General features: G+C 44.1%; 1 protein-coding gene across 8 annotated transcripts in view; it reads right to left on the reverse strand.

Annotated features, from left to right (window-relative positions):
• Positions 1–13,433, reverse strand: part of RERE (arginine-glutamic acid dipeptide repeats) — a 3,515,893-nt gene that overhangs the window by 70,851 nt on the left and 3,431,609 nt on the right. For 7 of the 8 annotated variants that reach the window (XM_044063104.1, XM_044063103.1, XM_044063106.1 and 4 more), the window contains 2 exons: positions 3,921–4,067; positions 461–629 (listed from right to left, as the gene is read on the reverse strand). In XM_044063104.1, the coding sequence (XP_043919039.1) occupies positions 461–629; positions 3,921–4,067 (316 nt within the window). Of the gene's footprint in view, positions 1–440; positions 630–3,920; positions 4,068–13,433 lie in introns of all 8 variants that reach the window. The other variant, XM_044063107.1, reaches the window with a different exon arrangement.

A 13,433-nucleotide genomic window follows, 5' to 3' on the forward strand; every position in this document is an offset into this window, starting at 1 on the left:
TCACTAACACAGACCAAGCAACTTCATTTAATGAGCAGTTATATAAATTAATGATCACTCATGGGTTACAATTTTCCACATCTTTTAGAAAAACCTTGAAACTCTTCATCATTAAATTTCCTAGTGGCAGCATAATAGTGAAACACACCATATTTTTCCTTTCACACTAACTTCCACAACCAGGAGTAACTTGAACGTATGAGTCAGAAAGCCAGACTATGCAAACAAGGTATGCCAGGGCAACAAATGTCTCAAAAGCAAACTTGCAATGTATGTACATCACATGAAACCAGAAAAATGATATACTTTCTTTACTGTCTAACTCTGCGCTACAATTTCAAAGTGCATCTAAACAAAATACAAAATGTATCTAAACAAAATACAAAATGTATGTAAACAAAATACAAAATGTATCTAAACAAAATCAAGGTAAAACTGACCAGAATCATTTCTGTGTTACCTGTAGTAATCCTCCTGACTTGCTAGATGAGCTCCATGCATATGCGGATGTGCATGCAGCCATTGTTGTTCCATAGCAAGTCTCTGCAATTCTGCAGACTGTGCATGCATTGCTTGTAACTGGTGAGCTGCAGACATGGGTGGAGGAAGATCTCGAGGATATGCTGCAGCTGAGGAAAAATGCCAACACGACAATGGTAAGGTACCAAACTTGTGACTTGAATCTTCCACTCTACAGTGCTCACATGACAAGCAAAAACAGCAAGAGCTTCTCATATTCATCTCACATTAGGAAAATATTTTCAGAACATAGGACAGTAATACACTGAATCGTTCAACAAGCACACAGCCCTCATCAGAAACTTGTACAATTGCACTTACTGTGGTACAGTATTATATATCAAAACAAAAATATGCAAATGGACTGTACAGAACTCATTTAAGCAGAGCTAAACATACATTTTGGGATACTACAAGGAAAAAAAAAATCACATAACTTCCTGCATAATACTGCATTATTTTTGTGCATAATAAAACACTTGTGGTAGGGTTTCTCAAATAAAGGTGCCTAAACACATTATAGGATCATAGGAGGTTACTAGGCTAATGGCCCTGGGGCCCTTACAAGCCTAGCCAAGAGTTTATCCCCAAAAAGAAATCTCAATCAGCACCTGTCGCCCCTGTCAATGAACACAGGTGGAACCCCTGGGACAAATTTGTGGTTTCCCATCCACTCATCAAGGCTACGCTTGAAGAGTGTCAGCGAGGTGCTCTGTTTGACATGTATGGGAAGTCTATTCCAGAGATGGGGTAGCCTCTCGGAGACAAACCTGACTCTCCAACAGGTTTTGTTGATGTCGCATATTATATTCAGGCCTTCTGAGGGGGTAGTGCGTGATGAGTTAGACTTACGGATATAGACATCTCTAGTAGGGCAGGGTCCGAGATTGCCTTGTAGCCGAGACACAGATCACCCCTGAGCAATCTGTATGATACCGAGCACAGTGATAGTGATTTGAGCCTGTCTGCATATGACAGGTGTCGGAGGCCATGGATTCTCTGTTTGGTATTTCAGTGGCCTTTCCAGTTGGTGCATATGTTTGGAGAGGTACATCCCAAACAGGGCGTTATACTCAATTATTGGTCTAATGAGGGAGGAGTACAGAGAGATAATAACCTCCTTTTTTCTAGACGCAATCCCTTTACTTATGAGAAGAACCATGAAAAAAGCTTTTCTGACCACTGCTGCTAGATGACGGTCTAATGTGAGGTTATCAACCTGAGTGCCTAGGTCTCTCACCACATATTGTGTGCTTAGGGGGTTGCAGTTGTTGTGGTAATCAGTAGGGGGTCATCTTTTTGCCGAATGGTATGACGATACTTTTTTTTGCATTTAGCTTGAGGCTATGACTTTGGCACTGGTCATTAGTTGCCGAGACCCCCCTCATGCAGTATGCCAACATCATTTGGGGAGTCAATGAAAGCACCAAACTTACAGTCAGCTGCAAGCTTGGTCAGCCACAGGCCTTTTGTGCTTGCCTGGGCCTTTGAGAAATAGATGCCAAACAGTAGGGGCTCCAGGACAGATCCCTGGGGAACTCCACTAGGGACAGGTCTGCTATCAGAAGTGGAGGTACCCATTTTGACTTTGAGGGTCCTGTCGGTGAGCCAGTTGGCCACCCACCTGATGAAACTGGGATTTATGCCAAGTTGTGTTACCTTTTTGATGATGCCCAAGTGAGGGATTATGTCAAAGGCCTTGGCTAAGTCAAGGTAAGCTGTTATGTACTGACTTTCCCTCATCCAAGGGCCTTGGTGACAGACTCAAAGAAGTCAACCAGGTTCAACAGTTAAGATCTGCCCTTGACGAATCCGAACTGGGTGGGGTAAAGTGCATTGAGATTGCCTATGTCCTTGTTTAAGAGATCCATTTTGGACATGCTCAAGAACTACGAAGAAATGCTGTAACAAACTGCAGACTTGCCAACATTTCCCAGTTTAAGATAATAGATGTAACTGGACAATATTAAAACTACAACTCTGTATTTGCAGACTTGTTAGTAACACAACAAAAACATAACTTTAAAGACTTGCAATAGCATAAAACAGGACTCTGAAGAACAATAGAGGGATGGGCCAGAGATGTGTGATAAACTACATCAGCATGCTCACTTGGGAAGGTGGACTGTTGTGGTTACTTCTCCCTGTGATGAGCATACACACTTCAGGGGAGAAGTTTTAACTGCTCTCCCAAGAACAGGATTGGGGGGGGGGGGTTAGGTCCTTATAAGCCAGTTCAGTAGCCTTGCAGAGGCGTGCAAGAAAGTAGGCACACTTTTTTATCCAGGGCATAGGTGGTCCTTCTGCCACCTATGCAGAAGCCCATGTCACCGACAGAGGGTCATGATGAAGCCACATAAAAATTCAGTAGTGGCCGCCAGGATGATGGCTCTGTGATCGAATCTTGCCTCTTAAATGAGCTGGGAACAGCTCTCACTCCATGATGAACAAATGGGCCAATGCTGGGGAAGATGATGGACAACAGACACTGGGGCACAAAAAGGAAAGCAGAATAGAAGCCAGTTAATTCAAAAATGTTTTATAACGTACTGTGTGAAATACTCTTGGCTCTTGTTCTTATAAAGGAAATCCCACTATAACAGTACAAACTTTTAAGGAGCTAAGAGGGAGTGCAGTCACTTTTGTGACTTTATGTGGCACTTGTAGAGAAAAGTCTGACAAGCAATGACTTACAGAACTGGAGACTGTGTAAAACACAGAAATACAAGACATATACTCTTTTAATAACAAATAACTCTGCCTTAACCTTCTCCACTAGACTGCCAAGCAATCTATAATGACCTAAGTGCTGTACTACCTTCCAGTCACAACTAAGAAAATCCAGCGACTACCACATATAACAGTATCAACCTTTTTGTTCTCTCACCCACAAGTGAGTCTGAATGCATAACAGTTCTGTTTATAAAACTGGGAATATTTTAGGTTATTTAACAATACTTGTCATGCAGCTTGCCTGGATTCAACAGAAGTAATCTTTACAGGGAAGATCGAGAGTTAGTACATGAACAAAATATTATCAATAATGAAGAAAAAGAGACAAAACAAATAAAATGCTGAATAAAGTTTTAAGACTATGAAAATATTACAACAAAGACTCATTATAAGCAAAACTATTTTACAGTGTGCAATTTAAATTCTAATCATAAGTGGTATAATGTCTAATCAGTGACACAGCAAGCCCTGTTTATACTAAAATTTAAATGGCACTGCTAATATTTTAAATTAAATAAAAATTCTGCAGCTGACATGCAGAAAACAGATACAAGACACAAATACAGAAATTCCAGTTAACATTTTTCACACAGTACTTATAAATGAAAATGCTAAATTCTTTTTTCAGAAAATCAATTGTTGACACAAAGTACATATGGAAAGCTTACCAAAAACAGGATGTCTAAGCATTTCATGTTCATGTGGTGGTTGTCCTAACAGAGGGTTAGGGATTGCTCCAGGAGGATAAGGGAATCTGGCCAAATGGGGACCAGCTGCCAAGGGATCAACCAGAGGATGTACAGCTGCTGCTGAACCTAACAAAAAAGAAATAGCACTTGAAAGAAATTTTCTACTTAAACTTTAAACAAAACCATTCTTGTTAAAGTGTAGCCCTTCTGCAAACAAATTACCTTAGTCAGAATCTGAAAATTTTAACTATGTTAAGGGTTTACTGTCAAAAACGTTAACAACAATGGACTACCAGCTCTTCAGCAGAAGGCTGGCTGCCTACTTGCTCACATTTTTCTGAAAGAAGAGGGTGCTCTCTTTCTCTTGAATGTTTTTGTAATGTGCAAGTGGAACACCAATTGTAAAAAGGTCGATATTGAAAATGGCACTCATGGTACATTGACAGCAAGAAACAAAATGCACTCCTCAAAATGCAAGACTTGCAAGTCAAGCAGAGCTACAAATTATGATTCATGTCAAATTACGCAAGGAATTTCGGTCAGCTACTGTCACCCAAATATGCATAATGATAAATTAGAAGTTATGTACCTACCATAACGTTCCATGTTAGTTGTCTTCTCTCGCCTTCTTTCTTGCTGGATGGGTTCGGAGCCGATCCTCGGCTCCGACTCGGCACTTGCTAAGCTCGAGAGCTAATTTTACCAGCTCGAGGTAACCCTATATTCCATGATGCAAGGCAGAGATTACCCAGATCTCGTTTGGTAGCTAAAGAAATAGCAGTACTTTCTTCCAACTGAAGAGGAGGAAGAAAATAACAATACTAAATAACATCATAACCCTCTAGAAAGGATCAACGTAATCTAGTGACACTAGGAGTTGAACAGCTAGAAAAAGGTAATAACCTCTTAATAGAAGATGCATAATCTTCCCGGTCTGACCAGGCTAGGGGGATGGAGGGCGGGACGCAAGAAAGAAGGCGAGAGAAGACAACTAACATAACTTCTAAATGTTAAGTTGTCAATCTCGCCTTCATTCTTGCTGGATGGGACCGTGTCCCTAGCACCTCTATCCTGGGTGGCTCAATGGAACAGACTCTTGAGAACGGTGGAACCAAAATTCGTTCTGTCTCTGAAGACCAAATCTAATTTGTAATGTGAAACAAAGGTATGAGGAGAGGCCCATGTGGCTGCTGCACAAATAGTGTCTATTGGAAGTCTAGCTTGAAAATCTGTAGATGTAGCTAGAGCTCTGGTAGAATGGGCTTTTGGGTTAGAAATCAACTCTTTGCCTCTGAGCTGATAAATGTAAGTGATCACAGAAGACAGCCACCTAGATAAAGTTACCTTAGAAACTGGAAGGCCTTTCCTGTTCTCTGCATAGGATAGAAATAGTTGATCAGATTTCCTAAAAATTTTAGTCTTGTCCAGATAATATCTGAGCTGGCGGTGAACATCGAGATAATGTTACTTTTGTTCCGCTCTATCAGAATAATTCGGGAAAAATACTGGAAGATCAATGGATTGATTTAGGTTAGTCTGCGATGCCACCTTTGGTAAGAAAGACGGATTAGTCCTTAGAGATACCCTGTCTTTGTGGAATATTAGATAGGGAGGGCGAATACAGAGAGCATGAAGCTCAGATACTCTCCTGGCAGAAGTAATGGCAACTAGAAAAAGTGTCTTCCAAGAAAGCAATTTCAAAGAACAGGCAGCTGCAGGTTCGAATGGGGGAAGAATCAAGGATGTTAAAATTAAATTTAGATCCCACTGTGGTGGGGCGGGTCTCTAATCGGAGGTTTCAATAAAAAGATACCTCGAAGGAATGCCTTGCAAAGTTTATGTGACATAATGTTGTGGTCCAAAAAGCCTATATGAAAATTTGAAATGGCTGCCAGTTGAACTTTCACTGTGGAAGAAAAGGATCCTGAATGAAAAATGTCAGCTAGGAAGTCCAATACCGAATGAATTGGAGCAGTATAGGGGTCTATGTTCCTAGCTTTTGCCCAGAAAGAGAAACGTCGCCATTTACTAGTGTAGATCTTTCTGGTAGAAGATTTTAGGGAAGCTACTATGATATCCCGTACAGGATTAGAAATCATAGGAAGCCTGGCTAAGGATGGAAGTTGAGCAACCAAGCAGTGAGGTTGAGAGAAGGTATGGATTGGTGCAGTTGACCCGACTGGTGGGTCAGAAGATCTGGAACCGGGTCCAGATGCCATGGCTGTACCAAGAGGTAATGATGTAGGAACGGAAACCATATCTGTCGAGGCCAATAAGGGGCAATGAGAATCAACTTGGCTCTCAAGGCGGTTGCTTTCTGAATTAGCTGAGGTATCAGCGGAAAAGGGGGAAAGGTATAAAGAAGTCCCCGGGGCCAATCTTGGGTTAGAGCGTCTCTGGGGGGATGGCCTGGAAGGGGGAAGAGAGAAGAAGTCGTCTGGGCATTTGCTGTTTTGAGGTGTAGCGAAAAGGTCGCAGCAAGGAAGGCCCCACTTCTGAAAAATCTCTTCCGTCACTGACTGTTTGAGAGACCACTCGTGAGGCATGAGAATAGCTCTGCTCAATCTGTCCTCTATGATGTTGGATTTCCCGGGGATGTGCGTTGCTATCAGAAACCGGTGAGAGGAGATTGCCCATTGCCAAAGTCTGAGAGCCTCTCGACACAGTGGATATGACTTGGTTCCGCCCTGTTTGTTTATATACCACACTACGGACATATTGTCCGTTCGGACTGCAATAGTTCCCAGGGGAAGAGAGTCGTTGAGGGCTTGCAACATTAAAAGCACTGCTCTCATCTCCAGAACATTTATGTGCAGATGGTACTCGAAAGGTTGCCAAGTGCCATGGACCATTCTGCCCTGATAATGCCCCCCAAACGATCAGGGAGGCGTCCGATGTAACCGTGGCAACCGAGGCAAGAGGAACAAATGGTCTGCCTTGATGGATTTGAGGGGACGATATCCACCAAGTCAGATGTCTTTTGCAAGTTGGAGTTACTATGATCTCGTGACGCATGGGAAGTTGTTGAAAAGACCATTGGGTGAATAGCATCCATTGTAGAAGACGCATGTAAAAGCGGGCGAGGGGAAGAAGTGTTATGGCGGCCGCCATAAGACCCAGTAACTTCAGAGCAAATCTGGCCTGAATTTTGTTGCTGAAAAGAATCACCTGGACGTGTCTTTGAATGTCCAAGATCCTTTGGTCTGTTAACCTTGCTGAAAGTTGTACGGTGTCCAATCTTGCGCCTATAAAAGTAATAGACTGACAAGGCGACAAGGCAGATTTTTCGAAATTTATAGAAATTCCTAGCCCTCTGCAAGTGTGAATGGTGTAATTTCTGGCTTGGAGAAGCTGATGCCTGGTGGTGGCAGTGAGGAGCCAGTCGTCTAGATATGGAAACACCTGGAATCCTTGACATCTCAGGAGAGCCGTAACCACTGCCATTCATTTGGTGAACACTCTGGGGGCTGTAGTGAGTCCAAAGGGCAGGGCTCTGAATTGGAAGTGACTGGTCCCCAGCCGAAAGCGGAGAAATCTTCAGGAGCGTCTGTGAATTTTTATGTGATAGTACGCATCCTGAAGATCTATCGAGCACATCCAAATGTCCTTGCCCAGAAAGGGCAGAATGGACTGAAGCGTGACCATCCGGAATCTTGATTTCTTTACAAACTTGTTGAGTTTGCTCGGATCTAATATTGGTCTCCAGTCCCCTGTCTTTTTTGGAACTAAAAAGAACCTTGAGTAGATTCCAGATCCTATTTGGTCCGCTGGGACTGGCTGGATGGCTCTTTTTACTAGCAGTTTTGATATTTCTAGTACTGCTAGTTCCCTTAGACCGGGTGGAACGTCTGGGAAGGGTTCCCTTTTGTTGAACTGGGGTTTGAATAAAGGGAATTTTGTAACCCTCGGATATAATTGACTGTACCCATTTGTCTTGAGAAAGGGAAAGCCAGGCTATTGGGTACAGCGATAATTTTCCCCGACTGCCTCCGAAGGCGGACAATCGGGCAACATCTCAGGGATGCTGTAAGGGTTTGTCAGAAAGAGGCTCTCTGCTACCCTGATTCTGCGGACCACCTCTGTCCCTAGGGCGTCTATTATTGTTACCCCTCTGCCTCTGGGGGTAAACTGACTTCGATGCATCAGGCGTGACTCCTTGAGATTTGGAACCACATTTTCCCTCCCTTCTGTCCTTTGGGGTAAGGTCTAGAAGGGTGGAGAAACGGACTCCTGGCAGAAAGAGTCTTGCCATCTTGTTCGCATCTAGTCAAAGTGTCTTTCACTTGCGGTCCGAACAAGGTCGAGCCATCAAAGGGGGAGTTTGTGAAAGACGCCTTGAAGGGGTCTGCAAAATTACAAAGCCGCATCCAGGACTGATGCCTTAAAGCCACTCCTGTGCCTGCGGCCCTACTCGCTCCATCGGCTGCATAAGAAATGAGCCGCATGGAGGAGTTAGCAATGGAGTTAAGGATTCCTAGCTGTGAGCTAATCTTATCCTGAGACCCAGCAGCTGACGGATCCTGTAAAACTTCTCCCAACTCTTTAAGAACATCTCTTTGAAGGCGGGTGAAGTGGCATAAGTAGTCCAGCGATCTCATGGCAAAAGCCGCTGAAGAAAAAATCCGTTTACCGTACCTGTCCATAGTCCTAGAATCCTTGTTAGGAGGATGGACAGGTACTGAAGGATCAGCTAATTCCTTCTTGGTGGCAGCAGCCACCACCATGGCATCAAGTGGGACACCCTTTGTTAAATATTGTCTATCTTGTGGGGCCGTAATAAATTTTGAAGGTCTCCTAGGGATAGGTTCCACCGAATCCGGAGCATTCCACGCCTTCAGAGCCACTACCTCCATGAGAGGGTCGAAAGGCGGAGACACCCAGGAGGTGGAGGGTCGAGATCCGAATGCCTCCAGGTATACTGACTCGTCCTCGGAAGGATTAAGGGAGGGCCAGTTCCCCCTCTGCTTAAGGATTTCAAGGATGTCTGAAAATGAGACATCCTCAGAGGAGGACCTTGGGGATCCCTCCAACTCATCCAAGTCAGTATCTGATGTAGTAGACTCAGGGGAGTCTAGATGTTTCCTCTTACATGTCCTCTTACGCGGGGGTTCCCCTGACGGATCAGGAGAAGCCTCGGAAGAGGAAGATATTCCCAATGGGGAAACCTGAGGCGTTGGATCTCTGGGTCCGGGAGCAAAGGAGTGGGAAGAGATGTCAGCAGGCACTGTAGTGGGAGGAGCTGATGGAACTGTCCGTTGACTAAGCCCAGGGGCTAGTACACTCCTCATCACCTCGAAGGCTCCCCTGTCAGAGAGACCAGAAAGTTCCCGCTCCGAAGAGATAGGAACCCCAGGCCTCACCGAGAGGGAAGGCTCCGAGGGAGATGTCGGGGCCGAGCTCACCAACGCCGAAACTCCGAGAGGGAGAACGGGGTCGGACAAGGGTCCGATGCCACTCGCCCCCTCGGAGCCGAGAGACACCAGACGTCCGGATCCCTCCAATGAAGGTCTCAAGGAGGAAATCGGAGCCGAGGACGACGGAGCCGAAAGGGGTGGTATCGGCTCCGAAGTCACAACGGTGCCGGTTCCAAGGAGCTCCGGCTCCGAGCTCTGTAAGAGAGTCGAAGGAGGAATGTTTGGTGGATGTGAAATAGCTACCATCTGTTGAGATGGGCTATGGAGTATTTGGGCCAATGCCTGAGACTTTAATAGTCTACTCACCACACTCTCGAGGTCGTGATCAGATAGCCTGGATGGCAGAGAAGAACAGCTCCGATGGCTCCGCTCCGAGAGCAAGGGTGATCTCGGAGCCGAATGTATAGATTCCACTGAAGGAGATCGAGATCTCTTTTTTGAGATCAATGGAGCCATCGGAGCCGAAGATACGTCGGCTCCAGCCGGAGCAGACACTAAGTGTCTGGATTTGACAGTATCGGCGCCGGATGGAGCCGATACTGAGACTGGCAAGGTGGAAGGATAGGCTCCGGCCGGATCCGATCTCGAACCTGGTGGGGATGAACCTGAAGCCGACGGCTTGGAAGTCTGAGCCGAAGGCTTAACAGGTTTCGAGGGCTTCCCCGGCGCCGACTTAGTCGGGGAGCTCTCGGGCTTTAATAAGCCCCTTAATATCAGCTTATTTTTTCGCTCCTGCAGGACTCTTGTTCTGAAAGCATGACAGATAGCACAAGAGTCCTGCAGGTGCGAAGGTCCCAGGCAATAAACACAAGAAGTGTGACCGTCTGTCAGAGACATCTTCTGACAGCACGAGTCACACCTCTTGAAGCCTGAGACCTTAGTGTCCTTCGACATAACTGTGTCAAGGAAACACAATAGTAACACACACACACACAAAAACACTCGGTCCAACAATTTAAAATAAACAGGGATAACACACAGTCATACACAAACAATCCCTGACAGGAAAAAATTTAGGGAGGGGAAGGCCTAAGGCCTAACTAGGGAAAAGGGAATAATTTACTCCAAAAAAAAAGGGAACACTGACGGGAATAGGGCTAAAGTAAGTCGTTAGTTAACAAAACACAAATATATATATATAAATTTAAAGGGGGGCAGACAAAAAGTCTCAAAAACTGTTCACTTACCTAGAGCTGGTAAAAGAAGGCACCTCGTTAGCGAAGCGGCAAACGAGATCTGGGTAATCTCCGCCTTGCATCATGGGATATAGGGATGCCTCGAGCTGGTAAAATTAGCTCTCGAGCTTAGCAAGTGCCGAGTCGGAGCTGAGGATCGGCTCCTAACCCATCCAGCAAGAATGAAGGCGAGATTGACAACTTAACATCATGTCTTAGCAAGTAAAAATACACATGAACACAAGAGTAAGTAGTACTTTTCATATAGTTTCCAGCTTCTGTGACAAAAAAAAAAAAAAATCAGTTTACTCCTTTTACATGCAACTGTTACCACACCCACAAAATTTTACTCCTTTTACATGCAACTGTTACCACACCCACAAAATTCTACACAAGTTGACAGAAGGTAATCCGTTGCTGAAATGCTACTGAAAAGGTACAGCTTTGCAGACAACTTACCATAAATGTAGATGCTTGAGTGGTCACTCTTGCAGTCACATGTAGGGATCTCTGCCACTGGCTGTCCCTCACATCTGGACTGACTTTCAGAGCTGAGCCCCCCCCCCCCCCCATATCCCACCATGGCTGGGCTGATCTTGTCTTACCTCAGACTTCTTCATATATCTGACATATAGGCAACATCCGTCCATAGCACCTTTACTTTCACACCCCCTCCCAAAAGTAGGGCAGTGCCATGCCTATGACAGCAACTGCTACTTTGGCTTATCCAGGGGATGCTATTTGTGCCATAGAAAATGCAAGCCCTCTTTAAGGAACCTGATTCTATCTAGGTTTTCCTGACTGGGTCAGGCCCAATAGAACAATGTTGTCTTTTCAGGAGAGACCAGGGATGGTATTTATACTACTAGGGGAAATTTAGATGGGGAAATGGGTAGCTTTCACTACTCTATTTGATAACTGACAAGTGATACTTCAAATCCACCTGAGTTAACACCAGCTCAGGCAGATGGGGCTTCAGTTTAACATCTCAGACGAAGGAGAACACACTCTGAGTACAGCACAAGGACACGACAGGCAGCAAGATTTTAGGGTTATAGGACTGAAAGAGTAAGGGATATATCAAAGCCACCCTACTACTCCCATGGTTCCCAGTAGCGGAGAGGGAGGAGGTAGGGAAACAGGACTGCATATAACATCTATCATTAACGTAAGTTGCCTACATACTTGTATTATGTCTTTTGTGGATCAATGTTGCGGTCATAACTTGTAGGGAAGATTCCAAAAGAGTGCCCAACCCAGGTGAAGATGGTGGCAAGCACAAGTAACTTCAGCCCTTGTCCCTGACATCACATGCAGCCTGTAGTGTTTTGAGAAGGTGTGAACTGAAGACCAAAAGGCTGTTTTTAGAATGTCCTGGCACTAACCCCTTCCAAGAAAGCAGTGGTAGCTGTAGTAGCCATTATTAAGTGGGGACTAATTTTCTTCCTATAGGTTCTTGCCTTGGGACTATACACCAACCATTAATGCAATATGCTAGACAATTAATAACTCAATCATTTTTTTCTTTCTACAAATGAGAAAAACAGCTGCTCCCAACAGCCAGTGTGCCCCAAGACCTCTAGTTATCCTCATTCTGCCATTTTCATTTGTATGGCCTTTCAACTTTTTAATGTTTGTCTTTTCCTTAAATCCTGTAGTTCAGTCCTTGCTTACAGAGTAATTCCTGTTTTAACTGGGGAAAAAAAGGTGAAGACTAAATAAGAACAAGTCCACAGTTTTCCATTTTACCTCCAATTTTTAAACAAAGTGAGAGACTGTGGTCAAACAGCCACTTGTTACTCATGGAGATATTAAGGAGTTTAGTCTTCTTATCTTCCAACAGGGAATGGGTCCACAGTCAAAAATGTTTACTGATAATGGACCCTGTTGCAGTATCATACCTACATTTTATAGCATGCATAATGGTAAAATATGGATTAATTTTGCAGTACAGCACAAATATTTATTTACTTATTTTACAATTGTATACTGGGGGGGGAGGGGGGGGTAATCCGACTGGGCTGGAAGCCCCTTTTCAGTGGAGAACCGGGGAGAAAAGCTTCAAAGTAAATACTTAGCAAGCACACATTCTATTCCATATTTGTTACACATTAGTAACACAGTAACAATACATGTTCTATTACATCTTAGTTGGACAACAGTAACAATAATCTGAGTTAAACAGTTGAAATAGTAATCTCTACAGACTACAATAAAGACATAAAACCTTTAAGAAATGGGCAGTGAGTTCAACTTGTGGAGCCACATGGGTGAAAAAGGATAAAATGGGGGGGGGGGGTTAAACAATGGAAGCAAGGGGAAAGAGAAAGAAAACGGGAGAAAACTGTTTACTTAGTGTGAGAGATTATTGAGAGAGGGGAATGGGTGGAAGAGAGATGAAGTGTGAGGAGGACTGAAGGGGAGAAAGAGCGATTACATAGGGTATCAAGAGTTCAAAGAAGATGGAAATAGGGAAATCGAGAATACAGTTCATCAAACAGGGACTGAGCATGAGCAGAGTCAGTTGTTAGTTAAGTGTGCCCTGAAAAGTTGTTTAAACTTGTATGGGTTGGTGGTACTACAGATGATTTGAGGGATGGTATTCCAGTCCCTTGATGTATAATCGCAAAAAGTGCTGTTAGACTTTGTGACTTTTAACAGGCTTTTACCGGATGACCACAGGGTTTTATTACTGGAAAAGAGTTCTAGTAGACTTTGATTTTAAAGTGTTGGGCAATCGTCTGGTTGGTATATTATGGTACGGGTGGTCGTGAGTTGATAGAGGGATAGGAGGCTGGGTAGTTCTAGCCAGTTTAGTTGGGTGGGGGGAACAAACGCAAAAAGAGGAAAAAAAAAAAAAAAAAGAAAAGGGAAAATTTCCCCCGTTAAAAAGGTTTTTTTTT

This window comes from Protopterus annectens, chromosome 2.part1 (assembly GCF_019279795.1).
Source record: "Protopterus annectens isolate FY-2018-M chromosome 2.part1, PAN1.0, whole genome shotgun sequence".
Taxonomy (NCBI): domain Eukaryota; kingdom Metazoa; phylum Chordata; order Ceratodontiformes; family Protopteridae; genus Protopterus; species Protopterus annectens.